General features: G+C 28.3%; 2 protein-coding genes across 3 annotated transcripts in view; one reads left to right on the top strand and one right to left on the bottom strand.

The window, feature by feature from the left end:
• Positions 1–1,489: 1,489 nt before the first annotated feature.
• LOC111628999 (G protein-activated inward rectifier potassium channel 3-like) lies at positions 1,490–6,832 on the top strand. 2 transcript variants are annotated; one of them, XM_023372863.1, is made up of 3 exons: positions 1,490–1,509; positions 1,928–2,039; positions 4,221–6,832. In XM_023372863.1, exon 3 carries the CDS (start codon positions 4,254–4,256, stop codon positions 5,583–5,585), a length of 1,332 nt encoding a protein of 443 aa, XP_023228631.1. In that variant the 5' UTR covers positions 1,490–1,509; positions 1,928–2,039; positions 4,221–4,253; the 3' UTR covers positions 5,586–6,832. The 2 variants fall into 2 exon arrangements, with proteins under 2 accessions (XP_023228631.1, XP_023228632.1); XM_023372864.1 differs by lacking the exon at positions 1,490–1,509 and having other exon boundaries at positions 1,719–2,039.
• A 1,184-nt stretch (positions 6,833–8,016) lies between these two features.
• The window catches only part of LOC111628987 (ATP synthase subunit d, mitochondrial-like), a 35,707-nt gene continuing 21,251 nt past the window's right edge, over positions 8,017–22,472 (bottom strand). Inside the window, exons 4-5 of the mRNA XM_023372847.1 lie at positions 15,023–15,085; positions 8,017–8,310 (exon numbers count right to left, since the gene is read on the bottom strand). Of these exons, the coding sequence (XP_023228615.1) occupies positions 8,158–8,310; positions 15,023–15,085 (216 nt within the window). The 3' untranslated portion in view covers positions 8,017–8,157. The remainder of the gene's footprint in view (positions 8,311–15,022; positions 15,086–22,472) is intronic.

Raw genomic sequence — 22,472 nt, 5'->3', positions numbered from 1 at the left:
TATTTAAACGAATAAAAATGCAAATTTTTATATTAGTAAGCTGTCTGACTAAGAAATAAGGAGAAGAAGAAAGAAAAAAAAAATTAGTTAAGTTGGTNCTTTAACAACTGACAAGACAAATATTCAGTTTACTTATCTTTATACTAATAAATTTCTAGTAAATCACTCAAGAAGGATAAGACTTTATCTAAATTGGATAAATGTCAGATTACTCAAGGGGGGAAAATACATACTGTAATTTTTTTTTAGAGAGGAAGATTGAGCTAAAGATAATAAGGATAATGTTTATAAGAGAATTTTAAAATATATATTTTTTTTAAAATAAAAATTAAACTAATAAAGAGATAATCTTACATCTTTAATTAACCTTGTTGATCTTAACCTTGACATAAATTTATATTTTCTCTTGTTATTATTAATATTAACTTGTTTGCATAATATTATCAATTCAAATACTTGTTAAATATAATTGATGTTAATAAATTAATGATTATTATCTTTTTTATTTATTTAAATTAAATATATTTGTATGTACCTATATATATATATACATGTTAGCATCATTAACATACAATAAAATAATTAACACTGCTTTAAGGGAAACACAATAGAATGATATAGAAAAAAATTGGTAAATTTTATATTAGATTAATTTGCAACAAATGATTTCAAGAATAAAAAAAAGGGATAAATAATTTTATAAATTATAAATACTATACAAATAATCATATTTAATTCATATAGCAAGCGACAGATGGCGCTACATTTTTTTCATTTATTACTCAGATTTGACGTCATCATTGCGTGTAAGTGATTTATTTTACGGGAAAAACGTACTTAAAATTTTTATTTTATAATTAGATTACACGTGTATATTTTATGTACTTTTTTAAAAATATTGCGTATTGTTACACGCCATTTTTAAAAGGGAAAAATGGCGCTAATATCCGCGGGGGACGTTTAGAACAACCGAGTAATAAAGATTTATCTTTAATTATTTTGATTTAAATTATGGGCATAATTAGAAACGGGAGCACAGGATGTCAAGATGTGACGTAGTAATGATGATATACGAGCTGCTATTATTTTGGAAAGGATGTGTGTGGCTCGGCTCTTCCCTTTCTCTCCTATCGACGAAGATCGGCAATAGATGGCGCTCGACGCCAAAATGATCACAATCGGAAGATGAAGCGAATCGATAACATCTGTTTTCCATCCCAAATTGTGTCACGTGACGTCGAGAAAGTTTGTCCGAAAACATCGTGTGACGTCGAAGCCAGATACGCGGATGAAAAATACTTTTACTAGCTGGCTCGTGACCGCTTGTCAAGGTCACGCGCTTGAGGTGGGAGTCAGGTGGAAAACCGGATAAACACGATGTATGACGAGCATGCGTCGAAATTTTCGGGTGAAGCGGTACAACACCACACCAAAAATTAAATAAAAAAAATAATAATAATTTATTATAATAAATACTACAAACAAAGAATTAATTATAGAAAAATTCAGGTAGGAGAAATTAAATTCATCTTCTTAACTCTTTTTTTTTCCTCCCCATCTTCCCATTCTTTCTTCCCTTTAAACGTATTGTTGCTTTTCCTTTAATTCATTTTAAACAATAAAACTGATTACGTATTTATATTTAAAGCGTAAAAATTAAAGTTAGAGCCTATTTATCGAAGGTAAAAATCGAATACACGTGTTCGATTTTTATGTATTTTGTATACATTTCAACACACGTAACCAGTTCTGGTGTTAGAAAAACACAAAAAAAAAAAACACGCACATTGTTCGACAAACAGGTGGACTTCCATTACAATTTACGCATCCACCGGGTTTATTGTATCTTTGATAAGTTAATTCGAGAAGCAATGAATGAATTTTTGATTATTTTTCTCTGTTTCCCCCCCTTCGGATGACCAATCAGATAACAGAATGAACGCGAGGCGTTACGCACTCGTCTATCGCTATGGAAGACTCCGACCGATCTTCATTTAGCAATCACCCTTTCACACGACATTACAAACACCGAAATCTCCGTAAGTAAATATTAAATTTTGCTTGTTGCTACACGCTATAAACTAACATACCGGCCTCTCTATACTTATATATTCTTAAAAATTATATAAATACCTATCTGTAGTATATATATATTAACCTATCAAAATACTGCAACACATAATCTAAATTGTTTTATAATATATTTTAGTGTTTTATAGCAAACGTCTATTCGATAAGATATTTAAACTACTTGCTTATAAATTTTTACCGTGCGTGAACTAGTTTATAGAGTTCTCTAGAATATTATAATAAAACTACAATGATTTATAATTGTAAATTAAAGGAAAAGAAACGTTAAGTTTACCTGGAATTAAATTTAATACCCTATTAAAATACTTTAAACTACGTGCAAAATCGTAAAAAGAAAACGTTTTTAGTTTACTTTAAATTTTCGAATTGTTTAAATTATTTAACGGAAGAAATAATATGTAATAGAAAATTGTACTTTTTATTCTAGAAATTCTCGTAATTTTAAAACCGCCCGAAGTTATTATTGTAACCCGAACGGCAACAATAAAATAAAATAAAAAAAGGGGGGAAATAAAATATGGAAATTGCAAACTAATCTGCAATTTGCATATATAATAAACTAAAATTTGCAGATTCATTCGTTATAATTAAAACTTTGTTACCCCATTTTTCTAGAATTTAATTGCATCTATATTATGATTAACAAAGCAAAATATTCGAATTTTACACTACCGTTTCGGCACAAAGATCGCATTACGTGTAATCTTAGACGTTTTTTTTAGCTAAGATTACACGTGAAAACTTTTGAAATTTGTTGACATTTCCGAAATTTTCAATTGGTAATCATAAGTTCGACAGAACAAATTGGTTCCATACAATTGACGTCAATGTAAAAGATTGGTTCCATGTGATTAAATGATAAAATTTATTCCAGATCAGATGATGACTGGACGTTGAGAATATCTCTCTCCTTTAAATAACGTTTTTTGTGATTTATCATCGAGGTTATAAGACATTTTGACATGAAAAATTACATCATCAATTTAACAAATATTAATTCTACGGCATCAGTAAAAAGAAATCTTTTAAATTTGCACTTCCCTAAAGATAATTTCTAGCTGATAGTTGTGTTGAAACATTAATATGTTTGTCGTCCAATTATTTAAACGTCAGTAAGAATTATAGCTCGAGAGGTCAAAGGGTACGCAGTAAAACAACATTATTATCTGGTTTAATTTAAACAACAGAAATTAATTCGTCGTTTTTAAAAATTCTTTGGCGAAATGTGGATTTTTTTTTAAGGGAGAAAATCATACAGTTGCATAATTGGAAATTGAGCGCGACGTCGAGTTTTTACACCATTTAATAAAGGTTTCCATTGAAGGAGAAAAAAAAGAATCGCAGTTGAATGGACAATGAAGTGGACGAAATTAAACAATGAGTGCATAAATCATCTCATCTGCCTTCCTGTTTAAAAACTATTTAGTAGATTTAACATTTAGTCACTATACAATGCACAAAATTAAACGTTGGTATAAAAAGGTGTCAAGGTTTCACGCAAAAGTGCAAATTCCGACAATCGAAATTATTTGTTAATCTATTATTCTTGTTTCCCATCATTTTGTGCGTGGAAGGAACCTTGAAAAAAAGGCATTAAATTTTATTTTTTTCTTTCTTTCCTTTCTTTCTTCTACCTTTCCGTAAACAATAGACTGTTTGATGAAAGTGTGCTTTCGGAGAATGTATTGTGATTTTTACACGTAAAAATCGAATGAAATTTTATAGTTAATAGAAATCTTTAAGTTTGCAGTTAAAGAACGGGGTTATGTTTCGAAACTACGTTTTTAATTATTATGTAACCTTCGAAATAACGTTATTTACTTAAAATTCTAACACCTACGGCTATTTTACCCTCTTTTTTTTATGTAGATGAATTTTATTAGATTTAAATGTGTTAAACTAATATTTATTTTGAAAAAAAGAGGATTTTGGACACTTTCTCCTCTTATTTTTAATGTGAAAATTGAATGATGCATAAAGCAATTGAGTTAAATGAGGATGTACTGTACATTAGAATGTAACGTGCTAATAAAAGCGGAATAATTCTGACTTTGTATTGTATAACACTTTTAATGAATGAATTTTTTCCCCAGAAATTTATTTATTTAAACGTATTTTTTTCCGTGCAGAGAACTGTTCCACATTTTTATTATGAAGTAAAAATGAGCAGCAAACCGACAAACAGGTATTTTGACGGGGAAATTGGAGCTCCTTGGCAAGAACTTCTTCCAAATGGTGTTCGTAATGTTGGTGACGTAGATGCCTCGTCTTGCACTCCATTGGATGATCAATCTCCGACATCGATCAATCCCCCATCTTTAGGAAGCAAAGATGAAAACTCCATGGTTAGATATCAACAGACAAAAATAATACCGGGAAGAATACGAAAGCGTGTGGTGCTGAAAAATGGCGTCGTTAATTTATCTAAAGCTCATTTATCCAAGAGAAGTCAACGCTACTTGCAAGATATCTTCACTACTTTAGTAGATATCAAATGGAGATGGAATCTGTTGGTATTTGCAATGGGTTTTATTCTTAGTTGGCTTAGTTTTGCCCTCATCTGGTGGCTCATCTGTATGGCTCACGGAGATCTGGATCCTGTGGATGACAATTGGAAACCTTGCGTAGAAAGTTTAAATTCTTTTACGTCTGCTTTCTTATTTTCAGTCGAAACACAGCATACTATTGGATACGGTTCAAGATACACTACGGAAGAATGCCCCGAAGCTATCTTTATTATGGCCATACAGTCCGTGACTGGTGTTATGATCCAATGTTTTATGGCAGGTATTGTGTTTGCTAAATTATCCAGACCTAAAAAACGCTCCCAGACATTAATGTTCAGTCGTTATGCGACAATATGTTTAAGAGATGGCAAACTCTGCTTGACTTTCAGAGTTGGAGACATGAGAAAATCACACATTATAGGTGCAACTGTAAGTGCTCAGTTAATCCGAAGGAAAACGACAGCTGAGGGAGAAATCATACCGTATTATCAGACAAGTTTAGATTTAAAGTTTGACGAGGGTGCAGATCGTGTCTTTCTGATTTGGCCCGCTACTATTGTACATCAAATCGACAGTAACAGCCCTTTTTATGCTCTCTCTGCAGAAGACATGTTGAGAGAGAGATACGAAATTGTAGTCATTTTAGAAGGAACCATTGAGTCTACCGGTCAGTCGATTCAAGCCAGATCTTCATACCTCCCAAACGAAATTCTCTGGGGTCATCGTTTCGAACAGGTTGTAAGTTTTCGTAAAGAAACAGGAGAATACTTAGTTGATTATAGTAAATTCAATAGTACTCAAGAAGTGGAGACTCCTCTTTGCAGTGCCAAAATGTGTTATGAATACCAAAGAATGGTTAATGATATTCCTAGAATCTTGCAAAGTCCAAGTTCGGCTAGACCAATAAGAAGATGCCTTTCTAACATTGAACAACATCAGCGTGGAATTACATTAGATGGCGAAGAACCTTTCATTGATGAATGTTAAATTAATTCATAAAACAAAGCTCGATACGTTACAAATCAATTTTTGATAGACTATAATTTTAAAAACACCGTATTATTCCGAATATAGTACTATCTTTTTTTCCGAAATGTCTACTTCTCAGAGTAGTATTTACTACATGCAAGTTCTTTCTACCCTTATACTTAGTATTATTGCAACATCCTGCAGTTAAAAGTCTGTTTTACTCTACTCAAATGTTGCTAGTGTGGTATTTTACGTAGTTTTTACATAAGAAAAATTGGTGGACACGGGTCGTGTTGAAAAACGAAGCTCAACATCTCGGCAGCTAAACAAGGAAATAAGAAATCATTCGACTCAGTTTCAAAAGCACGATTCTTCGATATGGCCAGAATCAATAATTGTGAGGCAGCACGAAAATTCGGAACGACGGAGGCAAACATGGAGTACTATTTTGTAGGCGATTTTATACATGTAAAAATAAAGGTTGCACTATATTCGGTTTGTTCTCCCTTTATATGAAGCACACCTTGAAACTTGGGGTCGTATATTCGGAACAATACGGTCTTTTTTAAAACTCTTTCTGCCCTGTGAGCACTAAGAGGATCTTTTTTTAGCATGCCCATTATGGATTTGACCAGTCTTACAACGGGGCAGAGACGGGGTCCGAAATATCCGGATGGACTCGTCCTCATTCGATCTCGGATCTCCCAGAGAAAGACTGCCATCTAAACCGCTCTGTCATCCGGAACAATACTATATAAAGGCTTAATTTAAATTTTTAAAGTAGTAGTATGTAATTTATATACTTTTATGCTTTTATCTGCTTCAAGTAAATTGTAACAGTCATTTTTTGTGTGTATATAAACCCAAAAAAAAAAAACACAGTTATCGACCATTAGAGTGAATTTTACAAATATCAATTCATATTAATTATTATAAAAATAAGACCTTATCATAAAAGAAATTTTTTGTTTATAATGGTAACTGTAGTTAAAGTCAGTTTGTAATTTCATATCAATTAAAAATATAAATATTTTTTGAAAGTTTTCCAATTTTTTAATGCATAAAAACAATCCCCATTCAAAATATGAATTCATGTAAAATACTATTATTTTATGTATTGTAATCAAAAAGGAAGATGTCAAAATCACAGGTAGATCAGAGATTTTGCAATAAGATGACTAAGCTTCTTTTTTATCCAATGGTCTTTCGAAATTATTTTTGGATCATAATATATATACATCAATTGTTAAACTATATATTTATTCACATTAAAATTCTCAACTGGAATATGAAAATGTAATGATGATAATTGTATTTCTTGTATGCATTTTTGAATTACAGAATAGATATTTTCAATCCAATTCATTTTTAATTACTGTTTCAAGGATACACAATTTCAATTGTTAAAAAATTTTATTTGATATTCTCCTCCTGTATCATATTTTCTTATTGAAACCGAATTCCATTATTATATTAATAATTAAATAATCCATTTTTATTCGCAAGCATGAATCACTACTAAACGACCATAAATTAGTGTATTCAAAGTAATCTAGCTGTTAACAATATACTTATGAAGACTTGTTTATATACAGGATGCAGTTCATTAAGAATGACAGCTGTTCCATTAAATTTCCTGATGGAAAATATTTGTTTCCTTAGGTTATTTTTATGATTATATCTTCCAAATTTGTCTAATCTGTTTTCATTCCATATTGCTCGAAGGTATATAGATTTACGAAAACTAAAAGTGCTATTCTTCAATAACATTTCCTCCGAAAACAATATTTCTTTTAACATATTAAAAAAAAATGCATAGAAAATCTTATTTATACCTTACAAAAAAAAAAACATTTTTTATAAACAAGATGACCTTGAATTAAATTAAAGGTAACAGATGTTTGTCTTGAAGTTTACCTCAACTGATCCTCAAACATTTCAAGGACTTAAGGCATTTTAGTAATGTATTTTGTTTAAATATTAATATTTAAAAAAAAATTTTAAGAGCAAAGTATTAAAAATAATCAATGCAAATATACTGCCAAAATCAATTATTATTATTATTATTATTATTATTATTTTTTGGAAGAATCAATTGAAACTAAAATCAAAAACTAAATATTCTTATATTTTAAGCTGAAAATTTATTAAATTTATTATAGCTAAACTAATCCAAAGTTATTAAAAATTAGAACACTTAAGAAATTCAACACTTAGAGAGTTAAAATATCACAATATAGATGTTTTCTCCATCTAAGATTATTTGATGACCCATATAAACTCTTATCAAACATCATTAAACTATAATTATAGTTTCAATACAAACTTCTGTATTTTTAATTAATTAATTAATTTTATATATATAACTCAAAATTAAATTTCTGTCTTTACTATTATATTAGAAATTAATTATGGAATACAAAAGAATAATTGTGGTATGTAATTAAGAATTAAAGCATCGATGTATAGAATTTTGCAACTTCCTTTTTATTTCAAACATCTTAATCTCTAAACAATTTACAATTTAGATTATGTAATTTAATCTATTCCATTATATATAACTATCAAGTTACAGTTTATTACTATTATTCTACACTTTTTGAGAACTAGCTTTCTCCAAATCTTCCAATGAATGTGGCCAAAATGTTGGATTCTTTGGATTTAAGGCATATTGTGGGAAAGCATCATAAAAATCTTCCATGGTCATCTCTTCAAATGGTATTATTGCTTTCAAAGAATCAAGCTGAAATAAAATTTTCATAAGTCAATGCTATTTTATTAATTAATAAATATTAAAAAAGTGTCATTAAGAAGATTTTTTTTATATCAAGGAATCTGACTAACTGTAATAAAAATTCACTTATTTAAATAAGTGAATTTTTGTTACAATTAACCAAAATATAAATCATTATCTATCTTTATAAACTTTAAACCACAACACACTCATACTCAACGAGTATAAAATATATAGTGGGAATACTTTCAGTTTATTGAATTATTTGATGATACTTTAAGTAAGCTTTTTCAAATATTTTTATCGTATTTACTGAGTAAGGATAATACAATAGCCCCATTATATTGAGTATATAGGGAGACAAACTAAACAAATGATATATCAGGTGGCACAGATATAACTGATGTATTGGCTAATGCATTTTTACATTTAGGAGAAAACAAAAAGACCTGATATATCTGATTGGGCAATATAAAAAGGGGCTATTGTATAATGTTAAATTAAAACGACTGAATAATGATAAATTAAAAATATCATCCTTCTCAAAATTTTAATTTCATTAAAAAATAAATGAATAATCATTTAATAAATCAATAATATTGTTAGAAGATACATATTTAGTAGAGCCAAACTAAACCAAACTTCAGACACAAGTCTTATTATAAAACATACAGATGTTCTTACACCATATCATATTAAAGTTAGTTCCTCCTTTACCTAAATGCTTCTATCAGCAGCTATACCACGTTTTAAAGCAATCCTGGAAGCCATTTTTTTGTGACATATTTAATCGAATGACTTTCGTCACTTCAGCTTCCACTATGTTGCTTATTAGAATCTGCATCCCTTCGACTTCTCTTTCATTTTAAGGAAACAGATGAAAGTCTATAGTGGAAAAATCAAGGGAGTAGAAATTGGGAAAGCAATGTTATACCTTTCTTGTTCACATATTAGCTAACCAGGAACAACAGATGAAAGCCAAGTCTGAAGCACAGACAAGGCAGTGAAGCCTTAAAGACATTGTCAAAACAGTACTGGAAGCTATTTTTGCAGACAGTATTGAATTGAAGGCCATGAACAACTTATGAAATATTACCGTAACTCTATACCTATATTCTTGGAGTTTATTATAAAATTCATTATATATCTATATTAGGATTTTAATAGTTATAAATTAAATTTATTATCAAAGTCAAAATATAAGTTATCATATATTTTTATAATAATATCAATTAACAAGCAAAACTCTTTTGCTCTCACTTGGACTCAAATGTATTTCAGGTTTTCTTCTGTTTTTAGGTATAGGGGAATTAAAAAGTTGTCAAACACCATCTACATTGCAAATAATACAATGTAGGTGCACACTAACTTTTTAGTCACCAGTAAATATACCATTTATATTCTAGACTTTATATTTTTATTATTATTAAATCTATCAGTCCAAAAACAGTAGAGATAAAACTATGTTTATGCTATTAAAATTTTGATCTTCCATTAACGTGTGTTAATTAATATCAAATTGATAACTCATATCAGAAATCAATTTCATCACTATTAGCCAAAAGAAAAACAAAATTATTATTTATAAAATTTTACAATTTGATAAGTTATTACAGTATTAAGATGTAAATAATTTTATTTTTTTAAAATTCATTTTTCTTACTGTTAAGAAAGAGCATATCTTTTGCTGAAGAATAAATACATATATTTTCTTCCAAGAAACACATTTTACCTGTTGTTTCTTTTAATTTATGATTACATCTCTATACGAGTATTTAAACAAATGCTAATGATAAAATATGTGTCTAAACAACTGTCTACTTCAAGGAAGTACTGTACATAGCATTTTATAAGTTAATTATGTCTTTTAATTCAAATTTTGTTGAAAATGTTATTAGTTTTAATTTAATAATAATTATACTAACATTGAAAATGATTCCAAAAACAATATTTTGCTTAAAAATTATAAAAATTTTTCCTGTCATTGCATATTACTTTAAATGCATTTGAAAAAATGTCAATTTTGAAGAAGTGTCATAAAGAAAGAAATTTATACTAATATTTCTCAAATTAAATAGATGTAAAAAATAAAAAATGTCATACAAATTAAAATTTTGCAATTTTTATTTAAAAAAATAAAGTATTATATTGTTCAATTTCCTTGTAATATTATAGTTAAAAGATAGTACTAAAATTACAGGAAATTTTAGTGCGGTTGATATCAATCTTTAATTATAATAGAAATATAATAAGATATAAAAATATTTCTTTTATTGTTTTAAAATACTTGTCTTTCAAAAATATTAATTATCAAATATTTTATAAAATAATAAGCAAAACATGACATAATATTGTTTTAATTCCACACAAGAATTTAGCGTATTTACAAATTTAAATTATTTAATTCCATATTATTGAAATATCAAAAATTTTTTCATTGTTACTAATTGCAAAAAAAAGTTTCTATATTTCTAAATGTATTGCTTAAAATTTGTGAAAGAATGTTCGAGACGAAATCATTTGGAATTTGTCTAAAAATTTTTCTCTTGAATTTACCCAAATTATTTTAAAATCTAACGCAATCATCTTATTTACATATAAATTTTCATAATATATAAAACTCCCACTATTATACAATATATAATAGCTTCCTATGTCTTACTGAGAGTGTATTTCTATGATTCACATGGGAACAGTCTAGATCTTTCAGATCAAGTAAATTTATCACATCAAAATCAGCTAACTATTGTTGAATTATCCCATGACTAATTATTACATAAAAAATTTTACTTATATATAAGAAACAAATACCATAAAAGCAAGGTAGTTCTTGACCTATTAATCAATGCCATTTTTTTTTTTTACTTTAACAGTCAACACACAATTACACTTAATATATTAATATTGAAGAAGTATTTATTATAAAATATTAATTTTAAAGAAAAAATTATCTTTATTGCAAATGATCTAGATTGATTTTTGCTCTCTCCTTACTTCTGGTTCATCAAAAAATTTCTATTTTCATTTGGCTGCTCGAGTACAGTTTTTTAAGATCAAAAATTGAAGATAATCATTAAGTCATAATGTGGTTTCAACAGGGCATTATTCAATGTAAAGGGCAATTGGTAATATTAAATTAATAATGCTGACTGTTCATCTTTAATTCTTAGCTGGCATGATATTTATTTGGTATTTCATTTCCTATTCTATTTGATTTAACTACTGATATTTTGGTATAATTTAACACTGATTTTTATGCTGTCATCTCATAGAATTATTTTCTAACTTACTGTAACAAAAACTATCATACAAGTAATTCAATTTTTGATTGCTTAACTTGAACTATATGTCAGAAACAATACTATACTACTAATTTCTTCTTCTGTTTTCATGATCAGCTTATTCTTTACATTATCCCAATTTTCTGTTATAATTCAACTGCAGGTAAATGAATAATTGTTTCGTTCTTCCATTCCTGAGATGCACTTACAATATATACTATGCTATTGTTTAATGGATTTTTAATTGTTTGGACTTGTCAGTTCAGAATAACAACAAAGAGTGTTAAAGCATGAAGACTGATTTCAGTATTTGAAATTATGTGATGTAAGACACAACTATCAAATCCTACAACAAATCTGATTTTTTTCCCTCTTGAGTATTAGTTTTTGTGTGCTTAAGTCTGTATTTTTAGTTCATTATGTAAATTGCAATTAAGCAAATAATAATACCAATAAACAAACTTCTGGAATACCATATTTACTCATATAAAAGACAACACTGAATCTAAGACACACTTTAATTTCTAAATGCTCAAGTAATGGATATTTTTAATTAGACAGCTCAAAAATTTTGTCAATAGAATCAGTATTTATTGCACAACAAAATAAGCTATATATCATTGTCTTCTGTGGTAGTGGAGTTGGAAACTTCTTTACTTTCCATGTTTACTCTTTATAAATCAATACTCGATAAGATGTTTACATCTTTCCATATGCAATTACCCTTAGTGTCATTTAAGGCATTGGAAATGCTACATTTCTTTTTCTGGTATTTTCATGCAAATAAGTTACAACATTATTGTAATAGACTAATCAAACTGAGTTAAATTGATTTCTTAAATACTTGGTATTACAAATATTAATCTAATAAAATCATTAAAATAATGCAATGGAATCAGTGACCTCTATTGACCGAGAAATAAGAAGCATGACACTAAAGGTCACTAATTATAATATATTACTTCAAATCTAAGACACACCATTAAGACACTATTTTCAAAGATACTAATACCTGAAAAGTGTATGCTACATTTGAGTAAATACAGCAAGTTTTGAAAAATTTCATGACATTACTCCAACTCAGTTAAATATTATAGCTATGAATAAACATGATCTGCTTTTTGTCACAGTTTTTAGGAACATGATCTAATATAAAAGTGAGAATTCCTGTATAGTTAAATCATATATATGAATTCTGTAAATTCCAAAATTTTATTGTTTATAACTAAACACAGTAAATGCTTTATTCTAATAAGGAAATTATTTGATTATTGAAATATAGTTTTGTGTTATAAAAGGTTATGAAACTTAAAATTTTAACCAATAACATTTCTTTTACTCAATAAAAATTGGCTTCCTGAAGTTAGCAGTGGTTTATTTATTTATTTAGAGCAGAGATTGCAAACTGGTGGCCCATGGGTCAGTTACGGCCCATTAAAGCTTTATATCTGGCCCATGGCCTTGATGATTTCCTTTCTAAAAATCAATGTTTCTAACATCTTGGAGAAAATTAAAACAAAAATTTCAAACATCCATCTGTTTACATATGTCATAAAGGCCTGGCAACAAAAGGGCCTTTTTTTATAATTACAGTATGTTTTGGTTTACCAAATACTATTGAATACAGCCCATGTCTATTTGATTGGCCCTTCACTGTTTGAGTTTGAGACTCCTGGTTTATAGTTGTGTGTTGTCTACTACAAACCAATAAGATGGTTCATGTTACCATCTTAGTTTTCTGAAAAAATTTTTTAAAATATTTTTTAATTATATATATGTTATCTCTTTATAAACTAATAATACAAATATGATTCTGATTTATGAGTATTTAATATGTACAATAATTTGATATAAGAAGCTGCTTTACTTTATCCCTTTTCCTGATGTACAAGAAGAAATATTCTATGCAAATACTGATCAATCTTTATGAAATTTTGTCACATATAATAAATAAGTTAAATGGCATCGTATTTAATTAATATGTACAGTTGAATTTATAATTGCTTCTTCATAAACAATATCCTTTATTTCACTCTCTTTCCAGATGATAATAAGAGTTACAAAAAAAAAAAAATATTAAAAGCAGCAGCAACAGAAATAAATATAACATGTTTAAACATTATAGTAACAAGTAGCAAAATCTCATTAATATAGTGTAATGTGCTAAAATTTCAGAACTAAATACAATATGTATAAGACCTAATAAATATACTTTAAAAATATCAATAAAACAGTAATAAGCAGGGTTTGATTTCACATTTAAATAACAGGAAAAACAGCTCAATAAATCTAGGACATTAATTGGAATTGTATCAGATACCTTTCAATTTGTTCAGGTAAATGTTCAGGTGAAGTATTGTTTCAGCTGTGAGATAGCTTTTGAAATTACTTTTTTTTCCCTATTGTTATAGAAAACAAGTTCTCTTTTGTGCTATTTCCATAATGTTTTTTTTAATAAATTTTATGAACCTAATAAAATTACTTTCTGAAACCTATATTTTAGTGCACTGCTTTTTGGGGGAATTCTTTCTTTTTGATATATTACATATTACAACAGCATGTCACTTATGTCCAGTAAATAATTATACTAAAAAAGTACGATAATTTCTTTAAAAATTTATGTACCTAGTAGCATATTGAATTTAACATTTCAAAAAAATAAATTATTAAAGATCTAGTGAATATATTAAAAAGATTTCAATAAAATAAAAAGTTTCAATTTACAAATTAAATATTCGACTAACCTACAAAAACTATGAAAAATGGCTAATGAAAATTAACTTATCAATTTGATAAAAATTAGTAACCAGATGGTTAATTATAAAATTTTTGAATTTTCTGATCAATAAAAATTCAATTGCTAAATTAACTTTTGAAAACAATTTTTGTAAACAAACAAGAACAGGTAAGACCAAAATTATTAAAAGTTTATCCAATTTAGCTATAATTTATCTTTCCGCTTCTATTCCATTTTTCAAATATCGATATGTAACCAGTTCAAACACCATTATTCTCTAGGAATTATCCCATCCACAGACCCCAAAAATAAAAGTTTCAAAGAAAGCCCACGGAGGAGGGAAATATCGTAATTTCCGAAATGCATCTGGGTAAAATAAAGTTGTTCATTGATTAGTATTTTTTGGGTCTGTGGATGTGATAATTCCTAGAGAATAACAGTGTTTGAACTAGTGACATATCAATATTATTAAAAGTCTTAGTAATGATAATGATAATGCTTTTTGTTATTGCATAAAATTCTACTGTAAAAAAATCTCTTAAATACTCATAATCTGAACTTTTTTTAATACCATTTCAATAATATTAATGTTCAATATTGATGTTTAATTTTCAGTTCAGTTTATTTTACAATTTTTTATTTGTAATATAAAAAAAAATGTTCATTTTAATTATTAATATATATTTCCAGGAAAGAAATTTACCTCTTTCTGATATTTAGCAATTCTTTCATTTGATGCTTTAATGAATTCTTCTACTTTCTTCTCCTAGAATAATAAAATAGATTATTAATGTTAAAAATAATTTTAATTAAAAAATTAAAATTTACTTAGCTATTGATAAAAGTTTTGACTCTAATATTTATTTAAAATGCTTTCAGACTTCAGCCCGTCCCAGATTTTGATTTTTTAAATGCTCAGCAATATTTTATTTTCTTAATGTAAATGCATTCTTCATAATGTGCATCAGATAATTTTATATTACGTTGATTAAAAAAAGAGCACTACTGATATAAAATTAGAAGAATGAGATTACAATTTAAACAAAATGAGATACACAGATCAGTTAGTCAAAAGACAAACAAAATCTTGCCTCACTAACTTCTACTTGATGAAATACCTCTAATTTTAAGACATTTTAATAAACAAAAGAAATTTAGATCAATATTGAAACTAATAACTTAAAATACTTTGCAATAAATTTTTAGGTATATAAACTAAAGCATTAAAGCTTTTATTTATGTAATAATAAATAAAATCAATTGAAAAAAGTGAAAGAGAAAGATGAAGAAATAAAATTAAAGTGGCAATTTTTACAAGTTATTCTTTTTCTCTTTACTATACTATAAAGTTTTTATTATTATTTTATTTTATAAGTATTTATACAATTTTTTTATATATGATATATGTAAATTTTTGTCGTAAACTTCCTTTAATTTATCTACATAAAGTAAGTCAAAACTTCGTTATGATTATTTATATACAGTATTCATAGAACATTTTCTAAAATTTTAATATTTTTCTGTAGGAAAATTGATTTTAATTTCTACAAATATCCACTTAGATCTACATTCCTGGAATACATACAATTAAAGTATAATCATGACACTGTATTATTTCAAATTAAAATTGTATTTAAAGAAAATTTTTAATTCATAATTTTTATTTTATAATTTATCAGAAATTTCATTTACTTTGAAATGTTCCATTTTATACATAATTTTGTTTGGAATTGTCATATTGTTCTATTTTATTCAATTTTACTATTCTTAACTATTTTAAAATAAACCCTTTTCATCTTTATGGAAATAAAGATGAAAAGGATTCATAACTCATTAAAATTTCAGTAAATCTAAATTATATCCAATACAAATTGATGAATCATCATTCATTGAAACTATTATTATTTTTATTTGGATACATAAAATATTCAAAAAAGTTTAAGTTTATGACTCTCCATTCTACTGACATACTAATAACTCATGCTGCAAAGCCATAAAAATATATAATACTGTACATATATACATACATAAAAACAAACATGTTTTCTAGTTATCAAATCAATATTTAGAATTGAATCTTTTACACAAACAAGAAAAATAAATGTAATTACAATTCTTTATATTTTCTGTAAAATCATTTCTTTAAAAAGAAAACTAAAGAAGAATGTTTTAATTATTAATATATAAATATGTATTAAACTATTATAATTTCAGAATATAAATAAGGTATAATTCTATCAGAAAAATATAAATATACAGTGCTTTTCTAGAAACAATCAGGTATTTCTTATATAGTTTTAAACATATAAAATATTTTTGAAAACATTAGCTGTATTTGAAAGTTGCATATTTAGAATATAATGGCATAAATAAATATAGTTGTTATAATACAATTTTTAATTTTCAAACTAATTTAATGAAACTTTTTCAAATATTAATTTATAGCTTATATAATACAAAATTAGGAACTGATTGATAAAAATATAAAATCATGTTATAAAACCAAACATATAATTTACTCATTTAATACTAAACAGAAATCATTTAATAAATAAGAAATCATCAATAATTAAAAATCCAGCAAAATGGAAGTACAGTAGAGCATCGATTATCCGAATGTCGATCAACCAAAACATCAATTAGCCAAAGCTTTCCAGTCGGCAAATTTAAATTTTTGCTCGTGCTGTGGTGCTGCAATCTTTGGCTACTCCAATATTATTTTTGTTGGTGTGTGTGTTTTAGCTGGCAGCACTGGCGCGACCATGAGAAGATACTTAATGACATGCCAGGATTTGAACAAATTTCAACATGGGATAGGTTAATATATTTATTCGTACATAATCAGTTATCCAAAAAATCAATTTTCCGAACAACCCCAGTCCCCAATTGATTCAGATAATTGATGCTCTACTGTATACTTTAATAAAACTAATAGTTTCAACTAACTTTATTGGCTGTTACAATAAAATTATTGTCAAACAAAATAGAATTTACAAATTTAAATAAAAAGAACAATTATTCGATTGGAAGTTGCTACTTGCATTGTTCATTGTGTATTAAAGATATATGGTAATTTCTTATTTATACATCCAGTTTCTTTGATTATTTTTTACATTTAATATTTGTTTGGCTTATTGATTAACAAGCATTTTCAATTTGCTATCAATCATATTTTGTTTGATATGTTGAAATGATATGTTGTTACATGTTAGAATTATCTATTCAAGCATATACACGAAACAAAAAACTTAACTATGAAATTAAATTGTTACATATAGATTTGTAAACTTAACTTATAAATTTTGTGTCACATGGATAGGTAGGAGTTTAATACTTCTATCTTAGCTATATTACAAAGCTTGAGAAATTAATAATTAAATTCACAGTTAGATACAAAATTAGAAAGGAATTGCAATACAGTGGAACCCCGGTTAACAAACTTAATCCATTACGCGACTCCATTCATTAACCAAAGGAATTTTTTCCATAGAAATTAATGCAAATGCAATTTATCTGTTCTAACCTCCGAAATTTTTGTGATTTTATTTGTAAAATACAGTAGGTTTTGTTTGATGAAAATGTAGGAAAACATAGTATCTATCATTACAGCAACAAACATGTAAACTTTATTTAATAAAATAGCACTGTGCATACCTTTGTTTGATTTAGTTGGTGGCAGAGGAGTGGAGATATATAGAGCTTAATGCTTAGAAGGGGAATCCCCATCCAAAAAAATAGAGGATAGCACTTCATTGGGAGATTCTTTGAGTCGAGGTCTCTTTTGGTAAAGAACAAAAAATTGATCTAAAGTTGATTGTCTTACTCTTTTAATCAATGTTTTTCTTAAATTCGATAGCACATTGTCATTTTTTATTGCCACTATCACTTTTCTCTTTCTTGGATGCCATATTGATTAAATACATAAATCACAAAACTAAAAAAGAAGTTTAGCACAAACACTCGGAGAAGCAATGCTTAACTCACACATGCCTAACAGCAACTAAAATTTGACACAAAAAACCATTACATTTGTTATCTGAGACAAAATTTTTGCAAAATAAAAGTTTGTTAACCAGGGTTCCACTGTATATAGTGGACTTTTTCCTTTATAATATTAACCCATTCTATTATTAGTATCACATCATGATATTTAGATAATTAATTTCAAAACCTGAGAAGTTAAAATGTTCAACGCAGAACTAAATTATTTTTCCTTGTGTGTGTGATTTGCGATTAATTAGCATTTATTCATTCAAACTTTGAATAACTGTTTAAGTGGTAAAAATTTTTTTAATCTACAAAACAACTTTTTACTCAGTCTATGTAGTATCAAATTGGGTGCTAGTTTATATTTTGAGTATATAATACTATTATAATGTTTGTAAATAAAGACACAGTTGTTCCAAAAATTATTTTGAAAACCACGATTTTATTACATTTTATCGAATAAAACTTTAGACGACCAGACCTTCCTTTTAAATTTATATTTTTAATTGGATAAAATTTTTGGTGTTTTTAAGGAATGTTTTGAACTGGACGGCCGAGTAGCCTATAAAGGAAGGTCTGGTCATCTAAACTTTTATTCTATAAAACGTAATAAAATGGTGGTTTTCAAAATAATTTTTGGAACGACTGTGTCTTTATTTACAAAGAAAATTTTGCCATTCGACGGAAACTTTAACTATTATAATGTTTTCAAAGTAAAACTTTTATTGTTTTACACTTAATAAAAGATAATGAATAATTTTTAGTTAACAAAGTGATTTGATTATGCAAATTTAAAAATTTAAACTGTTTCATCTAGTTTTCTGTGCCACTGCATTCTATATCAAAAATACCTCAAATTATAGATTCAAAAAATTCTATTTAAAAAAAAAAATGCACAAATTATCCAAAAAAATTCAATATTTAAAAATTTATTTATAGTTAAGACAAAAATAAAAGAAATACAAATTGAGTGAAAAATAGCAAGTAATATCTAGAATTATTCTCAATTACATATTTCAAAGAAATTTGAAAGTTGGAAAAGAATTTAATCTTTCAATATTAAAAAAATTTAAATCAATTAATAGAACATTATATTTGTTAATAATTACAGGAACAAGGAAATATGCATGCACTGGTCAATTTTAATCAATTCACTGGAATAACTTAAATACACATTCTATTAAAAAAAATAATAATAATTTAACAAAAAGAGTTAGACTTCAAGGGCACAAAATTGGACTATCAGTTTCATCACTGATGGCACTACAATCAGTGAAAATGGGGGTCAACTGCATTTTCTTAAATGAGAGTCTCCCATTTTTTTTATTAAATATTATGATTCTACATTAAAAACAAACTTTCTATCTAAAACATCTTTTTGAAAGTTATACTGATCAGAAGTTATGAGTGTTTGAAGTCTTACATGACCCACCATACTGTATTGTGTAAATCTGTGGCTATCTTTGAAGTTCATTAAAACAAGGAAGAAAATAAAATGCTTTTAAAAATCATCAGAAAATTATTATTATTTGGTGGAATCATTCTTTTTCTTCAAATAATGAAATGATAAAAACTACTGCATATTAAAGCCATCAAGCTTGTGATAAAGAGATATTGATCTTGATTCTTCCATTAAACATAAATGCATATTTTTCAAGTTATTCTAGTAGAATAGTTAAAAGGAACAATCCTATATAAACACACAACTTCCACTTAATGTTTCCCTAGGATTATTATTTTAGGTCTGCAAACTTCATAGAACTTCATCTTCAATACAATATTTTTTGGCTAATGCTTACAAAAAAATTTATATCCCAAAACTTGAATATATCATCTTTTAGTAAAATGCAATATGCAGGAAAAATCCGAAGTTATATTCCAAATACAAATCAGATGTTAGAATATTAATCATGTATAAATGTTTTTAAAAATGGTGAGTGTCAAGAAATGAAATATGCATTTCAATACAAGGGACACTCAAAAATTTCCCAGAAAATGTAAAAACAGCAAATTGAATTTAATGCTTTATTCTCAACATATGTTCCATATAAGTTAAATCATTTTTCTATATGGAATCACTACCTTTTAAGCCCTTCTGGTAGAAATCAGTGCTCTTTGATTCTAGTCACAGCACTATAAAACATTTCACTTGATCTATCAACTGGCAGAAAATGCCTTTAATGTCTTTTTTTTTTTAAATTTGTCTGATAAAAAGTCCGTAAATAAATAAGTATAAGTAAATAAAAAAAAAAAGTCAGTTGGGCTAGATGCTAATACCTGATGATGACAGATCATTTGTAGACTAAAAAGTGTATTTAGGACAGGAAAGCTTAATACCTAATAAAGTCTCAACAAGTTTAATCTTGCATCAATTAATTATAAATATAGCATTCTGTTTATGAACCACTTTCCAGAAAATTTCTGAACATTCATGCTGTCATATCATACACAGGGTTTGAATGCGTGCACTTCAGCTCCTGTTTTGGATCGTAGCATCGGCGCAGTCGTTGATTAATCCAACAATTGTGATACATTGTTGGACTCCGTAATTCGCAAGCTTTCGTTTTGTATATCGTTCGTCAATTTTTGTCCAGCCGTTCCGGAGTTACAGCTCCCGGAAATTTCTGGACTTGGATCAACTTTTTCCGGCCCGCTTTTGCCGGTAAGTGGACTTGTTATATATCATCCGACAGGGCTTTTTACGCCTTTTCTTACGGTGTTACCGGTTTTTTCTTCCATTCTTCCGTTCACGAGTTATCTCGACCGGAACTTTTCTTTTATCGGGCCGTCGTGCGGGCTTGTCGGGCTTCCGGTTCATCCCATATTCGGGTGTTTCTTCTTTCAGGCCAATAACTTTCCGGGCAGTGAATTCTGTCTCGTTTCCGCAAATAGTTTTTAAGTTATGGCCGTTTTTAAATTTCATAAGAACAAAGAAGGCAAAGGTCATTGACCTTCCACGTGGTCATTGACCCTACTTGACCCTAATTCGGCGGCTATTTTTCCGGTTTTCTCGGGTTCTTTTAGGCACATTCTTACGCGACATATATTAATCGGCAGCATAATTTTCGCTTATTATTAATCTTTTAAGCGTTGCTGCCTTCTATTTAAATTTTTCTAAATATTTCTAAATTATTTTTATTTTTACTACAACTCATTATCTGGGTGTTTCCCGATATCTGTTACCGCGAATCCGTTAATCATAGTTTACCTACCTTTACTTAGTTATTAGCGCTAGTTTAGGTGAAATGGCAGACTCGGACGTCGAACTGGACTCATCCACAACGGACTGTGAGGCCACTTCCAGGCCTGATTCTCCGTCAAGGTTTACCTTTGATGACGGGACTTATCTTACTCTGGAGGCCAAATTACTAGCGGAATCCAATGAACACCTTCAAAGGATCATGGATTTGCTTCCCCCGCCAAGTAAATCTAACCCAACTGTTCCAGAAAAGAAGGAAATCAAGGAGCGTGTTGCCTCAATGTTTGCCAACATCAACGCAATGTACGGCAGTCTTGTAGAGCTTAGGGCTTCTAAGTCCAGCCCAACCACTATCCAATGTCAGTGCCAACAGTTGCTATCTAGGCCGGCCCCCTCCTACTCAGACATAGTGAAAACAAACATTCCTCAAAGCACAACCACCAAAACTATCTCCAAGTCAATTAATAAAAAGATCAAAAACGAAGGGTGCAGCAGCAGCTACGCTCTGATTGTGTACCCCAGAGATGCCAACGATGGAAATGTAACCATCAAAAGCATTCAAAGAAACATAATCAAAGATGTAAAACCAGACAAGCTAAAAATTAAGGTGACGGCCATAAAGCAAGTTAAAGGGGACGGGATCTGCTTCCGGACAAGCAGCTTGAGGGACGCTACTGTCCTAGAGCAGGCGATCCAAGGGCTCCCAGAGGTGCAACCACTGGTAAGGACCAAATTATCAGAAGGCAGACGCCCAAGGATGATTCTGCTAAACGTCCCCAGCTCGGTAGGAGACGACCACATCATAAGCACCTTATATGAGCAGAACGAATCCCTCCACAGCATAAAAAAGGAAGACTTCGTTGCCTCCACACGGTTCAGCACTGCCCTCACAAGGGGCAACACAAAAGAGAACTGTCGGCACATAGTGCTATCAACAACGCCACACATTAGAAACCAACTAATTAAA

The sequence above is a fragment of the Centruroides sculpturatus genome, unplaced genomic scaffold (genome assembly GCF_000671375.1).
Source record: "Centruroides sculpturatus isolate CEXI.00-Female unplaced genomic scaffold, Cexi_2.0 scaffold246, whole genome shotgun sequence".
Classification (NCBI taxonomy): Eukaryota; Metazoa; Arthropoda; class Arachnida; order Scorpiones; family Buthidae; genus Centruroides; species Centruroides sculpturatus.
This window is presented reverse-complemented; position numbering and strand designations above follow the sequence as displayed.

What these genes read in the sequence shown, in the direction of transcription:
- LOC111628999 (XM_023372863.1), top strand. Translation starts at nt 4,254, where the DNA reads ATGAGCAGCAAACCGACAAACAGGTATTTTGACGGGGAAATTGGAGCT.